We start from the raw sequence: 27,664 nt of genomic DNA on the forward strand, positions 1-27,664 counted from the left end.
TGGGATTAAAAGGCAGTGGAAGCAGAGTTTTTGAATACGTTGAAGGTAGACGTACATAGATACTTGATAAGCAATGGAGTAAAAGCTTACCGGGGGTAGACAAGAATGTGGAGTTGAGGTTACAGTCAGCTCTTCTGTGATCTCATTAATATGCAGAGCAGGCTTGAGGGATTGAATGGCCTATTCTTGCTCTTGTCTGTAATTACTAAAACATAAGTGAAGCAGTGGTGGCGGTTTTCAAAACAAAAAACACTGGAACTGATCAGAAATATATCCAAAAGGCATGGCTCAAATAGATTCAGTTCTAAGGGAAAGCAGGGTCTGCAATTCAATTTTAACTGCTTTTAATTCAGGGTCAAAAGATCATAAATGAAACTGTGTAAAAGTGACCAAACGATTACATAACAAACTGCCAATCGATTAGAAATGTCCAATCAGAACTGATGAAAGGGGCAGGTTAACTCTGCATAGTACAAATAACTTGTGAAGAGACACAGGAAAAGGCATAGACTTTACACCTTCCAGAAGCTATTTCAAAAATGTTTCTTTTTACCAACACTTTCTATAATTTGATTGGGACATTGACATGCCTCTACTTCATGGTAAAGTTCAGTTGGAAGCTGCTGTTTGGCATCAGGATTTATGTTCTGTCCAAATTTTGGAGGATAGACCTGATGTCCTTTGGGGAATGGGCAGGTAAGATTGCGGTTTTCTCCTGCTGTCTCTTGGTAATGCTAGTTCTTTCCTGCGACAGAAATTTGTGGATATAATCACTTCTGATTGTTTTATGATGCTTGCACACACATCTAATTATTATTATTATTTCTTTATTTGTCATTGTACTGTTGCAACAACAACACGAGATTACAATGGCACTCCGTTGCCTAATAAAAACCAAAACAGTAAATTGATAAGAGCAGTTATAACTATAAAATAAAACAAACATACTTACACAAATATAAAGTATAAAAAAAAGAAGGCAGTGTGCAAATGAACCATAATAATGATAATCAGCAGCATATCAATATCAATATATTAAATAACACCATGATGAGTCCAGCCGGTAAAGGGGGGGAAGACATAGTATGTATATGTATGTATGTATAGGAGATGTCAGTCCATGTTCAACAATTTAACAGCTTTGGGAAAAAAGCTGTGTTCAGTCTTGTAGTGTGTTCACGTATTGTCCTGTATCGCCTACCAGAGGGGAGTAGTTTAAAAAGGTAGTGAGCAGGGTGAGCTGGTTCTCGAATGACGTTTAAAGCCCTGCTCCGACATCGAGCCTGATAGATGTCCTCCATCGCTGGTAACTGAGTCCCAATGATGTTTTGGGCAGTCTTGATGACCCTCTGCAGGGCCTTCTGCTCCTTCCTACTGCAGCTGGCATAAAAAGCAGTAATGCTGTATGTCAGGATGCTCTCCACCGCACACCGGTAGAAGTTCACCAGAATGTTCTGAGACAGTCTGGCTCTCCTCAATTTCCTCAAAAAATCGAGGCATTGCTGTGCCTTCCTAATGACAGCTGAGGTGTGTATTGCCCAGGAAAAGTCCTCGGTGATGTATGCCCCCAGGAATTTAAAACTGGAGACTCTCTCCACAGCCTCGCCACCAATGAACACTGGACCAAGATCTATCTTCCTTGACTACCTGAAATCCACCACAATCTCTTTAGTCTTTTGAGTGTTGAGAATGAGATTGTTGGCGGAACACCAGGCTGTCAGGTTTTGTACCTCATCCCTGTATGCCAATTCATTATTGTTCATGATCAGGCCAATGACTGTTGTGTCATCTGCAAACTTTATGCTGGTGTTTGTTTCATGGACAGATGAACAGTCATGAGTACAAAGAGCATACAGGAAGGGACTCAGCACACACCCCTGGGGATCACCAGTATTCAGGGGGAGGGTGGAAGATATGTGCCCTCCTAACCTGACAGTCTGCGGACGATTGGTCAGAAAGTCCATAATCCAGTTAAAGATTGTTGTATTCAGGCCCAGGCTGTGGAGTTTGGACACTAGTCTGCTGGGAATAAATGTGTTAAAGGCTGAACTGAAGTCCAAAAAGAGCATCCTGACATACGTGTCCAGTCTTTCCAGGTGCGCCAGAGCAGTATGGAGGGCGAGACTAATTGCATCCTCCATTGATCTATTTGCCTGGTAGGCAAACTGGTGCTGGTCCACGGTGGCAGGGATAGCACGTTTAATGTGCTTCAAAATCAGTCTCTCAAAGCATTTGGCTATGATCGGTGTAAGTGCAATCGGGCGATAATCATTCAGGCAGCTCACTTTTTTTTACTTAGGAATGGGCACAATGATAGTTGATTTAAAACACGTCGGGACAACAGCGTATGTCAGGGAGAGGTTAAAGATGTTAGTCAAAACCCCAGCTAATTGGTTAGCGCATGCTTGAAGTACACGCCCTGGTACACCATCAGGTCTGGCTGCTTTCCTTGCGTTGACACTGTGTAAAATCCTACTGACCTCATTAGTATCAAGTACCAGTCCATAAGGATCTTGAGGCAGTCTGACCATTTCCTTGCTGTAGTTCTCCCTGTCAAAGTGGGCAAAGAACTTACTAAGGTCCTCTGCCAGTGAGATGTTACTGTTTACAGGCTGGGTGTCTTTCATTTTATAATCAGTGAAAGCCTGTACTCCTTGCCACATGCGACAGGGATCATTATTGTTAAAACTGTCCTTGATCCTAAGTCGTGTTTTGCTGTTCTGATGCCGCATTTAAGATTTGGTCTAGCTAGACTATAGGCAATGGTGTCTCTAGCTCTGTAAGCAGCATCTCTAATCTTTAGCAGCTTCCTAACCTGTGTATTCATCCAGGGTTTCTGGTTTGGAAACACCCGAATTTTCTAATCTAATTTGCGAATGCTTGTAAGGATTATTTGCCTAATCTGTAGTCTTCTGAAGTCTTTTATTTTACATTTCCTACATGCTTGTACACCACCCTGCAGGATTTCCAGAGAGTGATCAGATAGGACGGTTCAGACTGATTTTCATGTCAGAATGCATGTCAGAAGAACTAAATGACATTCACATATTAAATACAGCCATAAATGAATGGTGTGGTTTGCTTGTGGAATTTTTCTTCTTCGAAAGTAGGTTGTTCAAAGAACACTCTGCTTCCAATACAGAGTAGGAAAACCACCCTGAAAGAACAAAACACCCATAACCTTGAAGGAGGTGCTCTCTCTGCTTGGAATTGCATGCATGCATGCATGCTGTTTGGATTTAATTCATGTTTTACTTAAATTGTGTCAGATTGCAGATAATGATGCTCAGGAACTCCAGTGTAATTAACTCTGGCTCTATTTTGCCCCTAAACTAGAAAGATGTGAATTCAAGCTGCACTCCAGGGACTTGTACTTAGTTGATTGTGCCAGTGGGACCTTTCATTTTGGATGAAATGTCAGTCAAAGTCGAGTGTCATATGCAGAAGCTTGTTAGAATGCTTGATAACAAGCAAACCTCTTTAATCTCCTAACAAAATAAAGACACTGGTGCACCTTCCTTGTGACTGCATCTATGTGCTTGGCCCAGGCATGGCTTCTGGTATGTTAATGCTTAGGAGTTTGATATGTTACATCAAAGCTCTGTCTGCACTTTCTGGTGGAGAAGTGCAGTGGAGCTTTTTATACTTCCTTCACCAAAATTTACTTCTCAGGAGATTATTACTGTATGTTCCGTATCTTCCTATTTCCTTCTTTGCAAAAGTCCATCATTGGCACTTTGCGAAGTTGCAGAAGGCACCACAGAAATGAGCTGAGGAGAAAGGGGATCCAGAGAAAATGGCAAGGGGTCAAAATAAGTTAAACCTCCTAATGGAGATGCTGGAATTTCAAACAAAAAGCAAATTGCTGGAGAAACTCATCATCCCCCACTCCACCTGATTCCATCATCCACTAGCCCCTGTCTCGCCCTTCCACCTTGCCTCTTTTATACTGGCTATCTTCCTTCCATACTCTCCGTTCCGTTCTGATGCACAGTCTCGGCGAAATATTGACATCCTTTTGCTTCCACAGATGCTGCTTGACCCGCTAAGTTCTTCCAGCAGTTTATTTTTTTTGCTTTTTAAACCTCCTATTTCTTGTGGCTTCTTCTGGGGGAAAATGCAAATTTTGGGAGGAGACTTTTGGGGTGACCAGAGATCCTGCCTCTGGTGTGGTGAAGAACCTGCTACTGGAAATTTCTTTCAGATCTTAAAATCAATTATCTGAAATAGATATTTTAGAACAGAAATAGAAAATGTTGGTATCACTCAGCTGAAGCAGCATCAGTGAAGAGAGATATAGATGTCAGTTCAAGGCCTTTTATTACATTTGGGAAATACATTTGACCCAAAACTTTTGTTAGGTTTCTTTCCTCACTGATACTGCGACTGTTGGGCACCTCTAATATTTTCTGTTTTTGTATCAGATTTCCAACAGCTGCCAGCTTTTTGTTATAAATATATTGACATTTTCAATACCAAATATTTTAGTTGTGTACCGAACTGGCTCAGTGGATGGTTTCCTTGACTTCTAAATCAGAAAGTTATGGTTCAAATCCCACTCCAGAGATCTGCGCATATTAGTCCAGGTGGACACAAATATAGGACAGAGCAATTGTATTGGCGGATGGGTTTTTATGTGAGACACTAAACTGAACTCTCTTCTGCTCTCTCAGATGAGCATAAAGTCACCCTTAAAGATTAGGGAAATTTTACGTAGTGTTCCAGCCAACATTTTTTTGAAATCAAGGCCACTAAAATGTTTACATATCCAGCCACAATAGTATTATGATAGCTTCTCAAAGCAGAAAAGCGGGCCATTCATATCACTGAGGCTATGTTAGCTCTTGAAGCATTCTCATCAGTCCCATTCCTCTACTCATTTCACTCTAAGTTATCCTTTCTCACTTTGTTGTGAGAAAGGTTCTTTTGGTATCTTAAAGATAAAGGTCTGGACACAGTCTTTGTCATTTAAAAATGGTTTATTAACAAAGACAAACGCAGGGACAGAATGAATGGGAACAGATGCACACTCGTGCACACTCAAGCAGGAGATCACGAATGTGGAGGAAAATTGTAACAGAGGGTGAGGTGCGCGCGCGTATGCGCGCACACACACACACACACACACACACACACACACACACACACACACACACAAAATAACTGGGTACAAATGATCAAGGAATAAACAATACAATGTTTGGACACCCTGATTCTGTACAAACGTTGGATCTTTGGTCTCGGGAGTCCTTAACTAACTGCCCTGAAGTAGTGCACAGCTTACCTCAACATCCTTGGAGACAGAAAAGAGAGAGAAAACCAAACTTGCAGCACTTTTATGCTGCTGGGGGGCTGGGTGGCCCAGCAAGGACAAAGGTGTTTACCTAGTGGGGTGGAGCCAAACCTTGATTGACAGTGGTGTCGCTTTCGGCCATGTGCTCAATGGTGTCATCCCAGCCAGAGGGGTCAGTGTTGTCACGGTCACATGACAGCCATGACCTTTTACACTACACACTTGTCCATCAATTCCGCCCTCTTCTGATTCTTCTGCCACCCAAACCCACTCTTGCATAATTTACAGAAGCCAATTAACTCACCAACCTGGTACCTGGGACAAGGAGAACAAGCAAATTCTGCGTAGATGGCACCCTAGATCGGCACTGAACCTAGGAAAAAAAAAGTACATGTTGGACGTGCTCTCCAAAACTGACTTTGAGGAGGGAATCAGGAATCGGATCCAACTGCTCCACACAGACATCTGTAGCGCAGTCCAAATCAATGGGTGGGAAACAGACAGCTTCCCCATTAAGTCTGGAGTCAGGCAGGGCTGCCCTCTCTCCCCTGTCTTGTGTGCTGTATAGAACCCTTTGCCGAATCCATCAGGAAGGACGAGGGCATCAGAGGGGTGACGTTGCCAGGCAGTGGGGGCACCCAGGTGAAAAGCTCCCTGTACATGGACGACGTCGCCGACTTCTGCTCGGACCTGAGGTCAGTCGGCAGATTGATCAGCATCTGCGACCGGTTTGAGTTGGCATCAGGGGTCAGAGTCAACCGCGTGAAGAGCGAGGCCATGCTCTTCGGCAAGTGGCCCGACCGATCCAACGTCCCCTTCACCGCCAGGCCTGACTATCTGAAGGTGCTGGGGATCTGGTTTGGAGGGGCCGGGGCGTGCAACAAAAGTTGGTGGGAGCGGATTGGGAAGGTGAAGCAGAAACTGGGACCGTGGGAATGGCGCTCCCTATCGATAACTGGGAAGAACCTGGTCATGAGGTGTGAGGTGCTCTCAGGGCTGCTGTATTTGGCGCAGGTGTGGCCTGTTCCCCGCTCCTCCGGCTTGGAAATCACCCGCGCCATTTTCCAGTTCGTTTGAGGATCCAAGGTGGAGTGGGTCTGACGGGTCACCATGCACAAGTCCCTGGACAATGGGGGTAAAGGTGTCCCCAGTGTTGCCCTCATCCTGATGACCACCTTCGTCTGTGGCTGCATCAGGCTGTGTGTGGAACCCAAGTAAGTGGGCACCAAGTGTCACTATGTACCGAGGTTCTACCTGCCCTGGCTGTTGCAAAGGATGGGCCTGGCCCCGTGGCCACACAACATCCCAGTCAGCTGGACGTTGCTGCACTACCTGTCCTTTGTGGAAAAGTTCTTCCGGACCAATCCCTTGGACCATAAATCCATCAGGAAGTGGTCAGCATGGAACATCCTGCAGACACTGCAGGAGGAGGACTCAATGGACACTGTGGGGTGGTTCCCTGAGCAGACTGTCCAGACCATCTGGCAGAATGCCTCATCGCCAGAACTCACCAACAAGCACCAAGACCTCGCTTGTCTGGTGGTGAGAGGGGCCCTCCCAGTAAGATCCGTCTTGCACGGTTGGGGCATCACCCCCAGCGCGCGCTGCCCCCAGGAGGACTGCACTGGGGACGAGACGGTTGCCCACCTCTTTGTGAGCTGTGGGTTTGCAAGGAGGGTGTGGCGAAAGATGCAAGGGTCCTTGACATGGTTCATCCCCAGCAGCTGCGTAACAGAGGATTCTCTGATCTACGGGCTGTTCCCGGGGACGCACACAGAGACAGACATCAGCTGCTGCTGGAAGGTCATCAACTTGGTGAAAGACGCCCTTTGGTCTGCCCGAAAATTGTTGGTCTCCCAGCACTGCGAGATGTCCGTAGGGGAATGCTGCTGACTGGCACATTCCAGGCTGCAGGAGTACGTGCTGAGGGATGCACTGAAGCTGGGTGCAGCCAGCGCGAGGGCTCGGTGGAGAAGGATGACAGTTTAGGGTTCTTCTGCCACTGGAGAGGGAGGGGCGAGGTCAGGCGAGAAAGCCCCTTAAATATTGTAAATATGGGATTGGGATAGCACCTCAGGGAGCCACACAAGTGGCATCGGTGCTGTGTTTTTTATATAAAAAGGTAACACTAATGATTGATCCGTACACGAATGTAAAGGTTTGCACTATTTTATTGTTGTATATAGTTTGTTTTTTATGATGAAAAAAACACTGAAGCAGTGTGGTTGCAGTGCTGTTGCACCACTGTCCTGCCCTCTGTTCTGTCATTGTGTACTGTCACGAACCAGCAACAAAAGAAACACACTGAGCATGATTTAGTGTTAAAAACTAATACGTAAAATAGAAGTAAAAATGTTAGTATATTAGAATTCAAAAATGTTAAACCTTGAACGTTAACCCTAAAACTAAACTCTTTGTGTGTGTGTGTGTGACAAAGTCCCGAACTCCAAGTTCAGGAATGGTTCTTAAAGTTCAGTTCCGCAAGCCATAAGGTGAAACATGAGCAGGGCTTCTTCAACAACCACCGTTGTCTGAAGATAAGACGTAGACGTAGAGAAACATAGAGAGAGTAAATACGAAATCCAAATGTTCCACGATGGAACCCAAATGACACGAAAGTGTTTACTCGGTAGTGACTTCCTCACCCCGAAAAGCATCCGAATCGTGGTCGTCCACACAAGTACCTGTTTCCTTCTACAGGTCAGCAACAAAGTGAACTCCACCGGATTACTTCCAACTTCCATACATGGATTTCAGTGGCAGACACAGTTATTGTTTCTCATCCATCGATAGAGAAAACTAGCAGGCTGGTGTCTCTCTCCCTTCTCTCTCTCTCCTTCTTCTTCTGGCTTCTTCAACAACGTCATTACGTCCTTTATCTTCTATTGACATAAGCACGCCCCACACACACACACACACACACACACACACACACTCTCTATCTTAAAGGGACATTCACTGAGTCCGTAACAGTACAAAATGGCTGTTGTGCTGTGTTTCCTGAATCTGAATAGTTATTGTGCTTCTTTAGCTATAAGGAACTTTAGGTTGATATGAAGTCGTGAAAAGAGATTTACAAGTACGCTTCTTATTGGCATGTATACCCAGTCCTCGAACGTTGGCAAGTCTAATATCCTCATATTGGCGACAGGCATCATTGTAGCAGAACATGTTCTGTCTTCACATTAAGCACTCTTGCACATAGTGGAATCCCTCTTATGGGTTTCTGAATAATGGTCAAAATTTGGAGTTCAGGATTTTGGCAGATTACCCAAGGCATGACTGGAAAAAAAATATGGAACTGATTAGAGATAACATGAAAAAAAAGCATACAGATCAGGAGTAGGAATAGACCACTTTGGCCCTCAAGCTTGCTCTGCTGTTTAGTAAGATCATAGCTAATCTGATTGTAACCACAACTTCACATTCCTATGTCCAGTAATCTTTCATCCCCCTGCTTATCAAGCATCTGAATACCCATGCCTTTAAAAATATTCAAATGACTCTGCCTTCTTTGCTCTTTGAAGAAGAGCTGGGGAGTTCTCCCCAATGCCTGGGTAACTATAACTAAATTGTTTTTTTTGTGGGATATTACTATGCTCATGTTGATTACTATCATTCTTAGATTACATCAGTGACTGCACATTTAAGGTACCTAAATGGGTGAAATGGTGTACTGTACTATAGCAGTTTCTGATTACAGTTTTGCTTGGGTACAAAATTATAACCTGACCAGGACCCAACCTGACTGCAGCCAATCCGAACCTGACCCACCGAGGGACTGACAGCGTCAGTGGCAAGGGCAACACTTATTGTCCATCTCCAACTAATCTTGACTGGCTTGCTCAGCGACTTCAAAGTCACCTATATTATCATGGGGTCATTTATAGAGCAGATTGATAAGGACGGCAGATTTCCTTTCATCACGTAAGTGAATCGGGGGGGTTTACTAATCAAAGTTTTTTTAAAATTTAGTTTTATTTGATTAATTGAATTTAAGTTCCCCCAATTTCCATATTGGGTTCTGACTCATTCCTCCAAATCATTAATCTAGAGCCCTGGATCACTAGTAAAGCAAATAAACATTATGTTAAACGTACGACATGAAAGCCTTTCATTCTTTCTTTAGCCTTCACCTTGTCAAGTCTCTAACATACTGCAGAGAAGCTAAAGTGAGCTGTCAAGATTACAAAAACTGGGGATTGTGAAATCATGTGACATTAAATGTCTCCAGTTTGTAGGAGGGAGGTAATGTGGATAGGGATGAGGAATATCAGCATTGCAACATAGGAAACTTCCTTGGTTTCATAAAATCAAAAAGCAAAAAATTGCAAACACAAGAAATTGGGAATAAGGATACAGAATGCTGGAAATATTCAACAGGTCAGTCAGCATCTGTGGAAAAAAAGTTTCGGGTCAATAGCCTGACCTATTGAGTATTTCCAATATTCTATTTTTATCCCTTGGTTTCATCACAGAGATGAAAATATATTAAGAAAAAATGAACTGTTGTTCAGTAAAATGGAATTTTTTTTTCTAGTTGTAACAGGTGCAACCAATGGGATTGGAAAAGCCTATGCTCATGAGGTAATGTAGATCTCTGCCTCCATCTGTCTTCATAGAATGATACTGTAAAGGAGGTAGTTCATCTTGTTTGGGCTTGTGCTGGATCTCTGGTAGAACTAGCTAACTAATCCCAATACCACTGCTCTTTACTATCTCATAGTAATTGAACCACTACAGAGACACATTTTGATTTGTGTAACTATATTTGTATCTGTGCTTTTGTTCTCTGTAGACTGATGCATTCCAATAGTCTCCCTCTTTCCTCTTATTCAGATCCATCAAACTCTGCTGGCTATTTCTTAACTTGCATCGAGTCCTGTTCAAATACCACTCCCATTTTCCTGCAGACTTGTACCCAATCTCAATTAAGCAAAACCTCTATTTTAAAATTCTCGTCCTTGTTTTCAAGTCCTTCCAAGACGTCATCCATCCTATCTCTCTAACCCACAACCCTGTCTTCTGTCCCCCTGAATTCCACCACAGCTCCAGTTGTTCCATGCTTTCAGTCTCGAGCCCAATCATTGGGATTTCTTAAGCTTCTCCATCTTTCCTTCGTCCTTTAACTCAGTTCTTAAAACCTATTTGTTTCACTTAGCTTTTGTTAACCCATCCTAATTTTTTTCCATATCTCCATTACAAATGCTCACTTTCTCCTTCATGGCTGTGCAGTGGTCGCAGTGTGTATCACCTACAAAATGCACTGCAACTACTCACTAGTAGCACCTCCTAAACCTGGGATCTTAGCAGTATGGGCATGGGATTAATATCACCTGCAGATTCCCCTTCAAATCACATATCACTTTGACTGTTCCTTTAAAAGCTTGTATAGTGACTGAAAGTGGAGAGCCCAGCTCAATTTCCTTTCTTCCTCACAAGTGCACTGTAAACAATTATGGTGGCCCAAATAATGTCCTGGCTGAGATCAGTTAAGCAGCAGAAGTGTGAGATCATTTCTGTTTGTTCACCCTTAAATCACACTGGGCAGGTGATCAGCTACTAAACTAAAAGTACCTTCCTTGCCCATCAAGATTTTTTAACGAAACTGCTGAAAGCAACTTAAGTTGATTCTGCATATATAATTTACGCATAACCATCCTCTCCATGCTGCATTTTTCTGGAGAAATTATCCTGTCTTTATTGGGAGAAGTTGGTGTAGTTTCTATTTCCTCTGCTCTTTAAATACTCTGTTTTCTGAGTAAATTGACTTTACTGTTTACTGTGGCCTACCTTCAATTCATTGGCTGATGCAGTGTTGTTAACAAGTCCTATTTCTTTAATTGAAACTATTTACTCCAGTATCTTTCTTTTCTTTTGTTTGTTTTGGGTTTTAAGGGATGTGGATGACATTACCAATCTCAGAATTTATTGTCCATCCCTAAGCCTCTCCAAGAATTAGTGGGTCTGGAATCATGTATGTATCAGAGGGATTTTGTGCCCTGTATGGGCATTAGTTGATCCAGATGGGTTTTCATGACAATGTAATTGTTTAATGGTTTTCAATATGGGTGAAAGCTCATGTACATCTATGGTTACATCGTTAAATTCCCCCTTACCGTCATTGTTGTGATTCAAATTCGTGTCTCTGGGTCAACCAACCAGTTTCCTGGATACTAATCCAGTAATTTAAATGCAATGCTCTCTATACCCCTCATATATGTTTCAGAGCATTTCTTACTTGGCTTGAGCATATGGTATTTACTACAACAGTGAAACACTGGATTAATGCAATTCTTTCTTGTCCTGATTCCCAGTTGGCAAGAAGAGGGCTCAATATTGTGCTAATTAGCCGGTCATTAGAGAGGCTGAAAGCCATAGCGCAGGAGATAGGTAAGAAACACAAAGGTTCCTATCGAGGGAGATTATTCAGACCTTTGAGCCTGTGATGGATCTCTGCTACAGCAATTCAAAACTGAGCCTCTGGATAGGACCTGTAAAAATTTCAGATGTTGGTCAATGGGCTAGTGACCCATGCCTCACTACTTATTATGATATGGTTGTGAAAGATAGCTGGGAATGCAAGGGTTAATGACTGGCAGTGTAAGAGTTAATAGTATGCTTCTTAGTATGCTTCTCATAGTCAGTGGGTTCCCAGAGTACAGAATGATCTCAGGCATGGTGTGATATTAGTTTTGTCTAGTTTTAATGCCAGGTGCAAGTGGGAAAGAAGTAGTTTTTTAGATATATCTTGTTATGCTGGAAACTTTATGTAAACAATTGCCTGTGTAAGTGTAACTTCCCACCTAGCTTTCCCACGAAAATGAGTATAAAGATACGCTGTAACCGAGTCTTCTTTGAGTGAGGATCTAGTACAGAGTTAGGGTTACATTGTTTACTCTTCCTCTGCATTCCCCCACTCCCGCTAGCGAAAGCTAATAAAGCATTTATCGTAAGTTCTTTGGTTCTGCTGTTGTCTGATTCTTTACAGAAGCGCGGGTCGACTTTAACGTCAAGAGAGAATGTCTGGGATCAGAGGGGTCTTTGATTATGCTGGTTGCTTTTATGAGTCAGTGAGAAGTGTAGACAGAGTCCATGGTGGAGAGGCTGGTTTTCGTGATTGACTGAACTGTATCCACAACTCTCTGAAATTTCTTGTGGTCTTGGATAGAGCAGTTGCCATACCAAGCTGTGATACAACCTGGTAGGATGCTTTCAGTGGTGCATCTATAAAAATTGGTGAGGGTCAACAGGGACATGCTGAATTTCCTTAGCCTTTCTAAGGAAGTAGAGGTGCTGGTGTGCTTTCTTGGCCATAGCAACAACATGGTTGGTCCTGGACAAGCTGTTGGTGATATTTAGGCCTCGGAACTTGAAGTCTCAGCCATCTCCACCTTGGCACCATTGATATATACAGGGTCATGTGCTCTAGCCCGCTTCCTGAAGTCAATGATCAGCTCTTTTATTTTGCTGACATTGAGGGAAAGGTTGTTATCTTGATACCATGCTACTAGACTATCTCCTTCCTATACTCCAACTCATCATTATTTGAGATCTGTCCCATTATAGTGGTATCATCTGCGAACTTGTAGATGGGGTTAAGAGTAGAATCTGGCCACGCAGTCGTCAGTGTATAGGGGGTAAAGTAAGAGGCTGAGGACACAGCCTTGTGTATTGTCACACAAGTGTTGCAGATAACCATGGCAGAGGTGATGCTACCTATTGGATAAATGCATGAAGAGAACTCATTGCAGAGGAAGACCGGGACAGTGGGACTAAACTGACAGAACTGCTCTTTCAAAAATGCTATGCAGGCAAAATGGGCTGAATGGTCTCCTTCTATGTTGTGTCGCTGTACGTCAAGATGGAAGTGCATGTACAGCAGCTTTGTGGATTGATGCTTGCTTTTTCTGAGTAATTGCAGAACAGCAACACGGTAAGAAGACCAAGATTATTCAAGCCGATTTCACTTCTGAAGCTGTCATCTATGGACCAATTGAGGCAGCATTGGAAGACCTGAACATTGGAATCCTTGGTAATTCATCTAGACTTTAATTTGTGCCAACTTCTTCATTTCTGCAGAGTCCCTAAACTATGGCAGGAAAAGTCAATCTTTGCAGGCATGAAATAAGGAACAACTCGTCTCCTGATTTGTTTGTATGTGCGATAAAGCAATGTAAGAAAAAAGATCATCGGAAGGTTTTTTAAAAAAATGAAAATAAAAAAACACAAGGAATTCACTTTCAGAAAACAGGAGCAGCAGTCAGTGATACAAGCTATCACATATAAGGAATTTCTGAACTGAATATTTGTTGTTGAGATTATGTTCTAATTCTAATCTTCCTTGTTTCAGTAAACAATGTTGGGAGGACCTATGCTGTGCTTCCATGTTATTTTCTGGATAGACCAAATGTCCAAAAGGTACAGTACGTTGCACATTTCCTTTGTCTGTGTGTTATATCGTGCAATTAACTGGTTCATTATAGTGGACAAGAACAGTCTGGACCACAGTTCATCAAATTAAATAGAATGCACAAGATAGAGAGAGGCTATTTGGCTCAACTGGCTTACGCCAGTATTTGTTTCCCAGTCGAGTCCCCACCTATCCATCACCTTACTCTGTGAATTCACTTCTGTTCCATTTTTCTCTGTCTGTGATAGGTTAGTGTATGTTTTGCTTTGAGTGTGCCTCCTACCTCTGCCATTCTGTTTCTGAAAGCTATGCTTCTTGGAAGAACTTGTTTTACAGTCATCAGAACTTTCACCTCAGGGAGGATGATGCCAGAAAAATTTACATCTGGATGTAAAACATGTAAAGTGTTTGGAGAATTTCACAGGCTGCAACCGCCTCAACAGTTCCAGCTTATAATGTATCTCTCCAGCACAATTTGCCCCACTTTGAGATAGTCCATGGCACAAAACTGGGTCAGTGTCAGCCCAGAGGTGGGAATGGCTATGGGCGTGAAGTCAGGAGATGCGTAGAATGGTGAGAAAGTAACGGTGAGAGATTATATTGAATATCTAGCTAGAGTTGGCAAGCCTAATTGGGCCTGGTGAAAGATCTCTGAAGCAATGCAGCTTGTGTACAGGGTGACAATTTGCAAACCTTTGTTGTAAACACCACTGAATGGTCTCCAGTTTGATAAACCATAAACCATAAGTCTCCACCTGATTCCACAGGGCAATACCCAGTCATGCACAACTGAACTTGGGCAGAGGATTCTGCATTCTGTGTTGAGCAGTCTGTTGCTTCTGTTCTTAGTCATATGGAGTCATAGAGAAATACAGCACAGAAATAGGCCCTTCGACCAACCAAGTCTGTGCCAACCATCAACAACCCATTTACACTAATCCTACATTGATTCAGCATTCTCATCAATTACTCCCAGATTCTACCACTTACTTAACCTACCAATGAACACATCTTTAGGATGTGGGAGGAAACTGGAGCCACGGAGGAAACCCACATGGTCACAGGGAAAACATGCAAACTTGTATAAAAGCATGGCTTATTGGTGCTGTAGAAAAGAAAGGCGGGTCACATTTTTAAAGTATGGTATAATCCTATTAAACAGAAGAAAAAGAATTGCCCACAATTTAGGGTTAACCAAAATGCCATGCATGGGACTTCCAAGTCCAATCCCCTAACTGCTTTAACTTGGCTGTGCTAGGCTGAGGACATTGGCCAGGTATCCTGCTCCAGATCAACGTCTTATGAGCCCTGATGGAAGTAATACACGTGAAGATCTGAAGAGAGAGGCTAAATAGTGAATTGAACTGCCGATACACCTTTGTCTCACACATGGAGAGCTACTACTCAGCAAGATGGAAGAGTATTCTCATTTAACGGTACCCCAATAGAAGTCAGCGACCTTAGGGTGGGATGGAGAGGGAACAATTGGAAAATGAAATTCAAATAAAGCTCTATTTTCTAAAATGAATTTTTAATGTTTCAGGCAGTTACTGATATCGTGAACTGCAACGCCCTTTCTGTGCCAATGGTGGGTATTCACATACTGAAACACACTGTGTATTTGATTAAAGAGTGTAATCGTGTTCTTCCTTGAAAAGTTGTACAGTTGCATTACGGTGCCATGTCTTGGTGAGATTCTTCCCTGGAAATGAGCAGAGTACATGAATCCTGTTCCAAAAGTTCGGACTACCCTAGTAATTCCTGGTTACCTTTGCTCAGTACCCCTCCAACACAATGTAAGGCTATACCATCCCAATATACTGAAATAAACTGAAAATGTTGAAAAAATATAGCTTAAACATCAATATTAAAACTGGGTGGCAGGATTGCAAAATAAGAGATTTAGAAAAGACTTCTGTTAAAATGCTTAAACCACATTATCATCAAAGACAATATTAGAAATCACAAACTGGAAAACAACCTGATCTAGCTTGTGCATCTCTTTGTTTTCAGTACAGGCATTCCCCCCACCCCCGCCCCCGGGGTTAGGCCATTCAGGTTATGGAAATTTGCCCTTACAGAGTTCACAATTCAATACCCAAAAATTTGAGATATGGAATAAAAGTTGCTCTCATGGAATTTATGTGAAGGTAAAAAAAAGTAAATAAGTCAACACAATTTTATTTCCAACTCGCATTTCTTGACGTATGTGCAGCTGATGTGGCTTTGCATTATGGAAAATCATGGTACAGCCTGTTTTTCTAGAAACACAACCCCCCTGTAACATGGCGGTTGCTTGTATCCATATTTTAAAATTCATTATCAGGCTGTGGATGAGCTGGCACTTGCTGCCCATCCCTAATTATTAAGGATGGACAGCAAATGCAGTAAGGAGCCAAACGCACTGGGAGGTCTGGAGTCACTTATAGATCAGATTAGGTAAGGAAACCAGCTTTTCTTATCTTAATGACATATGAACTAAAAGGGTTTTTATGACAATCCAGCACTTTTATTGCCGTAACAGAATTTGTGCCATTACTTCTTGAGAGCCATTTTGATTTCTTTGTTGCCTTTTGAGAACCCCATGAAATCGATTAGTTACCTCCCCTGCCCTTTGTTTAAACATTGATTTAAACCGCCTTGTAATTCTTGCTTGGTTTTATATTTTTCATGTGTCTGTCATCCACTTTAAATGCTAATTTTTGTTTGATGACATTCCTGCGAATGTTCTTGGACTGCAGTTAAATGTTCTGCCATGATATGGCTCCTGTATAAATTCAACTTGGTGTATTGCCAGGAAAGGTTGGAAATCCATTTTAAATATTTCAATCTGGAAAGTTTATGCAATTAAAAACTGTGAAGTAGGTGGCATTTAATATTTCTCCTTTAGCAAGTGTGTTGTGCCTAACATGTGCCTCTTTTCCTCTTTGGTAGATGACCAGCATTGTCCTGCCACAAATGGTTAAAAGGTACTATAGCAGCTTGTAATTTTGGAGGTTAGAGTTAATTTATTGTCAAGTGCAACTCTGGAGGGAGCAAGTCAGGCAGAGGTTGTGGGGTCAGCTGAGTTGGTGCAAGGGATTATCTTATTTGATATCTTCTTAGTGGTCTCTTTTAAACTTAACTGAACTCAGCTATTTCATGTTGAGGAGCAAGGGGTGGAAATATCTCCATTGTTTAAATTCGGACCACTGAGGTCCACAAGGGAGGAGAGGTGAAGGTGGGGCTCGGTGGGTGGGTTTTATTCTCTTCAAAATCAAATGTTAAAAAGGAAGAATACGCTGCAAGTAATTAAAATCTACTTTGCATTTCAGCATCAGAATCACTTGTCCAGGAGTTAACAGCTGCACAATCCAGTTCCTTCACACAGTTTCAAATTGACATGAAACTTGGATGAAGGGGTATGGAGTGGAGTAGGAGGGTGACAGAGGGAGAGTCAATGCTCACATGAAATCGGACAGTTGAGGTGTTTCATGCTCCTGCTTTCTTCTCATGAGCCTGAAGTCTCACTACAGAAATTTGATTCATAATTTAGGCTGACTCTACTGCAGTTCTAGGGGAGCACCATTATCATCGAAGGTATCACCTTTCACGTGTGTTGTTAAACTCATGCCTCACTCCTGTCCTATATTTCACCTGAAGTTGTTTTTCCCAAATCTTTTTGTTCTCGATAACATCAGCACAGTGTACCTCTGCCTTGGAAATAAAATTATCTCAGTCTTTCTCCCTGTTCAGATGTTTGGTGTTTTGTTTTGAAACTTGGCAGGAAGAAAGGTGTCATCATCAACATTTCTTCAGAAGCTGGATCTCATCCACATCCACTGCGCAGCATGTATGCAGCGACTAAGGTAATCCTTTATTATAAACTAGCTGACTGGATAAGTAGTGCTCTCACTGCAGAAACTTGGGCACAGCATTCTAGTACAACACTCCAGTGCTATGTTTTTTTCCCCCATATTTCTCATGGCCCATCGAGTCTATGTCTGCTCTCAGAGAAATCATTACTACCATCGGGGAGGAGGCACAGGAGCCTGAAGACCCACACTCAATGATTCAGAAACAGCTTCTTCCCCTCTGCCATCAGATTTCTGAACGGTCCATGAACACTACCTCATTATTCCTTCTTTTTGCACTATTTATTTAATTTTGTAATTCATAGTAATTTTATGTCTTTGCAATGTGCTGCTGCCTCAAAACAAAAAAATTCACACCACCTAAGTCAGTGATAATAATTCTGATTCTAAATCCTATTTCTCTAGTTATTTCCCTGTAACCTATAGTCGTTGATAAACCCACCTATACAGCTCATCTTTCGGATATGGGAGGAAACCAGAGTAACTGGGAGAAATTCATTCAGTTACAGAGTGAATGTGCAAAGTCTATGCAGACAGCACAGGAGAACAGGATTAGGATTGAAGCTTAGTTGCTGGATCTGTGACACGAGAAACTGCAGATGCTGGAATCTGAAGCAACACACAAAATGCTGGAGGAACTCAGCGGGTCAGGCAGCATTTATGGAGGGAAATGAACAATGGACATGTTGGGCCAAGACCCTTCATCAGGACTGGAAAGAAAGGGCAGAAGCCAGAAAAAAGGGTGGGGGGGAGGGGGAGGAGCGGGTGATAGGTGTATTGGTATTGGGTTATTATTATCACTTGTACCGAGGTACAGTGAAAAACTTGTCTTGTGTAAATAAGAGTTCTACTCTACCTCTCTTACCTTCCTGCCTATCCTTCCATATTACCTGATACCCTTCAACAAGATCATGGCCAATCTTCCTGTAAGCTCAACTCCATATCCCATCCTAGCTATGGTAACCTTTCACTATCCCCTTCTCACACATACTTGCCTATTGAATCTATCTATTTCTGCCTTTAATGTATTCAAAGACTTTGTTTTCACCACCCTTTGAGAAAGAAAGTTCCAACAATTCTTGATCTCCTGAGAGAATTTTTATTTTTGCCTCATCTCTTTCTGAAGTGGGTAACCTCTTATTCTGAAATGATTTTTAATACTCCTGTATTAAATCTCACATCATTCTCTGCGCAAAGCACAGAAACCCTAACTCCTTCAGGTTCCTAAAGTCCCTCATCACTGAGACCATTCTAATGGGTTTCTCTATTGCCTGTTCAAGGCAACGACTCATTCCTAAAATGTCATGGCTCAGAAATTGAGGCTGAGGATCAATCAGTGATTTTATTTGAATGTTTTGAGTTATAGGTGAAGGCGAAACAGTGGTTCGTCAGCATTCTTCAATTAAGAATCTACATCTTTCACAGGTCTTCATTGACTTCTTTTCACGAGCACTGAATGCAGAATACAAGTCACAGGGAATTATCATACAGGTATGGAAAAAACAAATGATTAATTTTTGTTCCTCCTTCTTGCTTAAAAATACTCAAGTTAAGATGAGAATTGTTGAAAGGGATTCACAGCTGTGAATGTGACCAGAGCTATTGGATAATAACATAGGAGCAACAGTAGGCCAATTGACCCATCAAACCTGTTCATTGAGATCAAGGCTGATCTTCTACCTCACCACTGTCCCACACCCCTTGATTCCTTTGATTTCTAGAAAGCTATTGATCTGTTTTGAATGAAGGCAACAGCTGAATCTTCACTGCCTTCCGGGATAGAAAATTCCATAGATTCACCACCCTCTGAGTGAAGAAATTTATCTTCATCTCTATCCTAAATGTCTTATTCTGAAACTATTTCTCTTCATCCAGGAGAAACACTTTCCTTACATCTAGGCCATACATTTAAATGAGATCTCCTCTTATTCTTCTAAAATTCATAGAATGTCATTCCAGTCTACTCGATCTCTTTTCATATCACAACCTACCATACCTGCAACCAGTCTAATGAATCTTCACTGCATTCTCTCTACTGCAAGTACATCCTTTTTCAAATAAGGAGACAAAAACTGTACACAATATTCAAGGTGTGGTCTCACCAAAGTCCTGTACAATTACAATAAGCCTTTTTCATTCCTGTATTCAAATCCTCCCACAATGAAGGATAACATACCATTTATCCTCTTATTCACTTGCTGCACCTGTGCATTGATCTTCAGAGACTTGTGTATAAGCACACCTAAGTCCCTTTGAATGTCAACCCGACCCAATCTCTCGCGTTTTAACAAACACCCTGCTTTTTCTGTTTTTTTTTCTCTATTAAGATGAATAAACTCATGTTTTCCCACATTATATCTTACGCCATGTTCTCACCAACACATTTGACTTTTCCTTATTCCCTTGAATCCTTTACCTCCTCGTCCATACTCACAAGGTCACTGTTTGGTATCATCAGCAAACTTGGAAATGTGACATTTATTCCCTTCAGCCAAATTGCTGATGTAGATTGTGAATAGCCAGGGCCCGAGCACTGATCCCTGCAGTAACCAATTAGCTACAACCTGTCTACCTGAGATCGATCTAATTATTCCCATTCTATGCTTTCTGTACAATAGCTAATTCTCAACCCATGCCAATACATTACCCCCAATTCAAATCTTGTTGACAAACCTCCTGTGCAGGATATTCATAGAACAGTATAGCACAATACAGGCCCTTCGGCCCACAATGTTGTGCCGACCTTCAAACCTCACCTAAGACTATCTAACCCCTTCCTCCCACATATCCCTCTATTTTAAACTCCTCCATATGCTTATCTAGCAATCTCTTGAATTTGACCAATGTACCTGCCTCCACCACTGCCCCAGGCAGCGCATTCCACGCCCCAACCACCTTCTGGGTAAAAAACCTTCCTCTGATATCTCCCTTGTACTTCCCACCCATTACTTTAAAACCATACCCTCTTGTATTGAGCATTGGTGCCCTGGGAAAGAGGCGCTTATTGAATATCTTTTGAAAATCCAAATATACCAATCCACTTTCTGTTAGCCACATCCTCAAAGAAATCCTATCAGACATGAATTTACTTTCACTATTCCACATTGACTCTGCTCCATCCCATTATTCTTTTCAATATGTTCTGTTATTACATCTTTTATTATAGAGTCCAACATTATGTCTAATACTGATGTTAGATTAACAAGCCAGTAGTTCCCTCTCTTCTGTCTCCCACCATTCTTAAATAGTGGGGCCATATTTGCTGCACTCCAAACCATAGGAACAACTCCAACGTGCAGAGAACTTTGGAAGATGATGATCAGAACAGGCATTATCTCTAAAGATCCCTCTTTCAAAATTCTGGGATGTAATCATGATAACTTTATATTTATTACCTTTCATGCTCACCAACTTCTCTAGTACCATTTTTTGACTCATTCTCACCAGAACAACAATCTGCTGGAGGACTGTTGACGTTTGGGTCGAGACTCCTAATCAAGAATCAATCTATTTCTGCCTTCGGTAAAGGAAGTCAAAAAGTAATCCGATAATTTGTTTGTCATTTTCTTATTCCCCATATAAATTCCCCTGCCCCTGTCTATATCCGTGGCCCACTGCCTTCAGTGGTCTTTTCCTTTTCACATATCAATAAAAACAGTACATTTTTTGTTTCTCGCCAATTTGGTCTCATGTCCTATCTTGTCCTCCTTTATCAATTTCTTAGTCGTTCTGTGCTGTTCTAAAGTGCCCCCAATCATCAGCCCTCCTGCTATTTTTGGCAACTTTAATTCCTCATCATCCATGAATGAACCAGTTTTCCTTTTTGTGTCTTAAGGGATTTTGTTTTGTAAATCTTTCTTGAAATGCTGAGCTTTACATGTCCAGCTTACATACCTTTCAATGAATTCTCCCAAGTCACAGCTAACAATCATCTCATGCCTTCAAAGTTTCCTTTGTAAAGATTTAAGACCATATTGCATTGATTGATGAATTAATTACACACTCAATGTCAAATCTTATCATAACAAGGATACCATTCCCCAAAGGTTCCATGACACTAAGATTATCAATAAATCCTTTCCCATTGCACAAAACAAGATCTGAAATGGCTTTCTCCATGGTTGGTTCCTCAACATATCAATCTAGAAAAGTCTCCAGTATACATTCCATGAATTCATCTTCTACCTTATTACTAACATATTCAATTTATCCATTGATACCTAGGTTAAACTCTCTCATGCTTACTGTGTTATTCCTGTAACATGCACCTCTAATTTCCTAATTTAAGCCATTTCCAATGACTATTCAGCATCTTATAATTTACTCTAACCAAAGCTACTTCTGAACTCAACCCAAGTTAATTCTAATTCTATCTCACAATATGTCAAGTGAAGATCTTTTTTTTTAATCACTGCCCTGACATTGTTCCTTTTTTAATTATGTTAGACCACCCCCTTTTCTCTTTTACCCATCCTTCCCAAACATCAAAGATCCTACCATTGTTAGTTCCCAGATGTGGTAACCCAATAGCCACATTGAGTCGGAGTACAGGAAGGAGATAGAGGGCCTAGTGGCAATGGTGTCATGACAACAACCTTTCCCTTAATGTCAGCAAAACAAAAGAGCTGGCAATTGACTTCAGGAAGGGGGACGGTGCACACACTGTTGTTTACATCAACATGCTGAAGTTGAGAGGGTTGAGAACTTCAAATTCCTTGGTGTGAACATCACCAATAGTCTGCCCTGGTCCAACCACGTAGAAGCCACGGCCAAGAAAGCGCACCAGTGCCTCTGTTTCCTCAGGCAGCTAAAGAAATTTGGCATGTCCCCTTTGAACCTCACCAATTTTAATCAATGCAGCATAGAAAGCATCCTATCCAGATGCATCACAGCTTGTTATGGCAACTGCTCTGCCCGAGACCGCAAGAAACTGCAGAGAGTTGTGGACACAACTCAGCACAGAAAACAGCCTCCCCTCCATGGACTCTGTCTACACTTCTTGCTGCCTCGGTAAAGCAGCCAACATAATCAAAGACTTCACCCACTCTGGACATTATCTCTCCTCCCCTCTCCCATAGGGCAGAACATACAAAAGCCTGGAAGCATGTACCACCAGGCTCAAGGACAGCTTCTACCACGCTGTTATAAGACTAATGAATGGTCTCCTTGTATGATAGGATGGACTCTTGACCTCACAATCTACCTTGTTATGGCCTTGCACCTTAGGTTTTTGAGAAAGGAAAGTTCCTGGCCAACTGAATTGTTGCAAGTTAGGACTAGCAGAGTTCAAGCTTGCAAGTGGGTAAGAACGTGGTAGATCTGTATAATGTGGAGAAAATGAAGGTATCCACTTTAATGCACAAGATTGAAATGGTATTTTTTAAATGGTGAGAGAGTGGGAAATGTTGATGTTCAAAATGACCTGGGCATCCTTGTACACAGGTCACTGAGCGCCAACATGCAGGTGCAGCAAGCAAGTAGGAAGAAAAATATTAATTTGCCCTTCATTAAGAGATGATGTGAATACAGGAACAAAAATGACTTATTGTAATTACATACTGCAACTGGAATGCCGTGTACAGTTTGGGTCTCCTTAAATAAGAAAGGTACACAGGTGACCCCGCCCTCCCCCCCATGTTACGGCTGATCGAGTTATGGAAATTTGCCTTTACCGAATTCACAAATCACTACCCAAAAATTTAAACTATGGAATAAAATTTTCTCTCATGGAATTAATGTGGAAAAAAGTAATTAAATCAACACAAAAATTATATTTTTCAACTTGAGTTTCTTGATGCATGTGTGGGTGATGTGACTTCACGTTATGGATAACTGTGATATAGCTTGTTTTCTTGGAACACATTCCCCACCCAATAACACAAGAGCCGCCTGTAAACTTGCCATGAAGGGAGTTTAGTGAAAATTCTCCAGGTTGTCTCCAGAGACGGCAGGTTTGCTGAATGAAGAGAGATTTGTAGACTGGCATTCAGAAGAATGAGAGGAGAGCTCATTGAAAGTGACAATCATGGGGTGGATAGAGGAAGCAAGATTCCCCTTGCTGTGACGATTAGGAATAGGGATCATAGTCCCAGAATAATGTTTAGGGTAGTTAGGACTAAGATGTGGAGAAACTTCCTCACACACAATTCTCTACCCTGGAGGGTTGTGGAGTCATTGATTTAATTCAAAACAGAAAATGGCATTGAGATAGAAGATAAGCTATGATCTTGATGAATAGCAAAGCACGCTTGAAGGGCTAAGTGGAATATTCCTGCTCCTACTTCTTAGGCTCTTATATTTATGAAGATGATGCAAGATCTGTCACAGCATCATTGGAGTGGTTAGATATGTACTTTCTTTATTTTCAACCATATAAGAGAACTATACCAGAAATTTAAAAATTATGCAATGTCACTGAGATAACTTTTGTTTTCCAGTGTGTGATGCCTCTTTTCGTCTCCACCAATTTAACACATGATATGAAAACAAGTTTTTTTGTGAAGCAAGCAGATGACTATGTCCGAGGAGCTCTGAACACTGTTGGAATAACAGACCAGGCAAAGGGATGCATAGCCCATGCACTTCAGGTAAGTGCTAAGAACATTTGATGGAATGTTGCACCATTCCTGTGTGTGTAATGGTTTGGAGTCAATTTGAACATTGCAAGTCCATTCTGATCTTCTGTATTTAACTGGAATAACCCCAATTGACCCCAAGTGAGTGTGTGAACTCTATGAAGGGAATGAAAACACCACACATCTCTTCTGATCACTCTCTGGACACTTTGCATGTAAGGTGAACATCCACTGAGTAAAGGATTAGACCTTCTGATAATGTAAACTGTAGTCACATATGCTGCAGTGTGCCTAGATTCAAATATTGTACAAGATACCCTGACACAATTCGTGTCCATGAAACCTGTTGCTTGAGGCGAGCGGGTGGAATATATAGCACAGAACTCTGTGTCTGTAATCCCAATGCCATAGGGAGATTTTGTCATCTACTGATGCTTGCCATCGAGGGAGATAGCTTGCAGAGAACATGCACTTGTTACTTTTGATCTGTGAAGAAATTAATGAACCAAAATTAGTTTTGACCTTAGGAGGAGGTTTGGGAGTTAACTAACTCATCTTTCCTGCTGACCGTACTAATGTGGACCTCAGGTCTGGCTGTTTGACTAACACCCTTTCCCACTGATGACTTACTAGCGTAAAAGCCACTTTCCTGCTTAATTCTACATAATATTAATGGCCTGTGGAGAAACTAGCAGAGGGAAGCCTTTGTCTCGACAAAGCTGAACCATCTAGAGAACTCTGCATTCCTGCCTCTGGCTACAGAGTGTTCAGCAGCTTGCTCAAGGATTAAAAAGTGTATTTTATTGTTTGGGTGTGCAGATTTGGAGTTGATTGGTGTAATACGTACAATAGTTAAGCTGCAATAAGGTGCCAAATTATTCTGACACAACTTTTTCTCCCATCTGTTCTTCCAGCATTTCATTCTTGAAACTCTGTTTCCGGAATGGCTCCGACTGTCCCAGACCAGCATAAGAACTTTACTGAAAGCTAATGAAAACCGAAAGCCACTCATGGAGAAATGGCTCAAGAAGTTCAAGACAAATTAGTCGCAACGTGATGCAAGAAGGTGGGGTGGTGGTAAGGGGAAGAAACCTTAAGTATTTTTCTGATGTTATGTAATTGGCTGTTTTTTTGCCATCTGGTGTTAATTCAAAAAGATCTTTCATGTTATCCATGTAGTTGAATAAGTGATATTGAAATAAAAAATCAACCATGATCTTATTGAATGGTATGGAAACACAAGAGCCAAATGGCCTACACTTGCTTCTATTTATGTTAACAGGTATCCGAAGAAAAAGTTCTGATGTCCTGTCTTGGACACCTAAACTGCACATCAACTCACAAGTTCGCCACACATCCACTCCATCTGTCCCACTTATGAAACAGCCCATGGCTCCTGCTTTGGCCTCATCAGCCCCCTTAGAATCCAAAGGACCAGAATGGAAGCAAGGCATCCTTGATCCTAAGGCACTGCTTAAGAAGAAGACCCAAAATAGGCTTTTGAGAGCTAGAAGGTCCTTGGAACTTGGCAGTCGGTTTAAGATGTGGTCAGACAGGTTGTTTTAAAGGTGAAAAGTATGTTCTAACATAAGATATTGTACATATGAAATGCAGGTTAGTACATGCAAGATTAGTTAAAAAGCAGAATAGAAACTCTGCTGACTACTTTTAAAGGAGCCCATTGAATACGCAAATTGTGCAATCAGTCCAAGTTGTGTCATTTTGTATGCTCTACGTTATATGTAAATCTCTGAAATAATTTGTCATAGAATATAGAACAGTACACAAAGACCTGCTGCCATCACCTCCACTGGCAGCACGTTTCAGGCACCTAACACTTGTTGCGTAAAAATAAAAAAACTTGCCTTGCAAGTCTCCTTTAAACTCCCCCCTCCTCCTCCTCCTTTAGCCAATGCCCTCCACTATTTGACTTTCCCATCTGAGGAAAAAGGCTTTGACTATCTATCCTATCTATGCCTTTCATAACTTTAAATACTTCTATCAGGTCACCTCTCAGCCTCTGACGCTCCAGAGAAAATGATCCACATTTGTCCAAGCTCTTCTTATAGCTAATGTACTCCAATTCAGACAACATTCTGGTGAACCTCTCCTGCATCGTCCCCAAAGCCTCCACGTCATGTTCATCCGTCCTTGGTCATGTTACAACCAAAGACCTATTGCATTATGATAATCCATGCAATTACATTTTCTGCTGCAATTAAGATGGTTTGTATTCTCTTCATCAATCCTAAATGAGCTCTGATTGTAACTGCCAATAGTAACCATACCTAAGATTAAGTAGTTATTCAGGAAAACTTAAGACAGTGCTGCTGTAAGCCACAGGCTTTGGAAGACTCTCACTGAATTTTGCAATAGGATCTCCCCATTTTGGATTGAATATCAGCACACAAAAAGGTTGCCCAGCAAGCATGGTCTGAATACAGAAGGGAGAAGTAGCACTTTGACAGAGCAAACAGAAACATTTCACATGACCAAAATTCAAGACAAACAGAAAATAAGTGGCAAAACATCCCAAAGCATTTGACAGCCCACTTTGAAGTATAGTTATTGTAGTTTTGGAAACATGACACCCAATTTGTGCATGGAAAGCAAAATATGATAATGACCTGATACAATTCTGTATTTTGATTGAGGTATAATTATTGTGCAGTCATGTCCCTGCTAGACAAGTTGAAACCACAACTCGGTTTCCCTATCCTCCTCTCCACCCATTGACAGTCTTCCCGTTACCTTCCAAGGCTGAGGGAAAGACAACTTGGGCATCTTGTTTCCCGGAAATCACACCTCTGAACCCTGCACAAATGAGGCAGCACTGTGTACCGTCAAAGCATACAAGAGATTTAATTATGTGCCAAAGTTCCACTAGGTTGATGATACTTTCTTGACAAAAGTTTAGAAGTGCTCCTAGGTGGCTAGTGTGACACTAGGTAGTGCTGATAGATTAAATGCCTTGTGATGGACTTCACAAGGCCCTTCTGACCTAACTCATTCCTCACCCGATTGCACTCATCACTAAGGGAAAGCTTTGGGTGGTGTGGCTGATATATTCCACCCCTAACCTCAACCCCCATTGCAATGACCAAAAGCAAGTGAAGGCTTTGGCTGGGATCTGCTGGCTCATCAGAGATTGGGTATTCACTTCTTGGTCTGCACAGCTGAGCAACAGTTACTTGGAAGTACTTCTTGCATTTTGTATTTTTATTTCGGATTTTCAGAATTTCCAGCTTTTTTAATTTTGACTTAATGTTAGAAGTTTGTCACGTGTCCGAAAAGGATTGAAGAGTACTAAAGATGACTAAAGAAGGAATCTTGAAACCAGTTCAAGAATGTTAAGATAGAAAAGGCACTTCATAGGAATTAGAGCTTTTGTATGTCTGCCCCAAAGATGCCCTTTGGACTGATGTCTGCCTTGTCGTAAATGTATAAACTAGAATCCCTGATATTTGTTCATTTTGTGTACGCTCGTTACTGAATAACAGCTGGGCCCGATGACAAACATTTACTTCTC

At 41.7% G+C, this 27,664-nt stretch overlaps 1 protein-coding gene across 1 annotated transcript; it reads left to right on the plus strand.

Moving 5' to 3' along the window:
• The first annotated feature begins 195 nt into the window (after positions 1-195).
• On the plus strand, positions 196-25,356 carry hsd20b2 (hydroxysteroid (20-beta) dehydrogenase 2). The gene is made up of 11 exons (XM_052044736.1): positions 196-696; positions 9,834-9,880; positions 11,611-11,686; positions 13,218-13,328; positions 13,647-13,714; positions 15,250-15,294; positions 16,641-16,675; positions 17,473-17,554; positions 18,986-19,051; positions 23,998-24,147; positions 25,050-25,356. Exons 1-11 carry the CDS (start codon positions 540-542, stop codon positions 25,179-25,181), a joined length of 969 nt encoding a protein of 322 aa, XP_051900696.1. The 5' UTR covers positions 196-539; the 3' UTR covers positions 25,182-25,356.
• Positions 25,357-27,664: the final 2,308 nt, after the last annotated feature.

Source organism: Pristis pectinata, chromosome 37 (genome assembly GCF_009764475.1).
Source record: "Pristis pectinata isolate sPriPec2 chromosome 37, sPriPec2.1.pri, whole genome shotgun sequence".
Lineage (NCBI taxonomy): Eukaryota > Metazoa > Chordata > Chondrichthyes > Rhinopristiformes > Pristidae > Pristis > Pristis pectinata.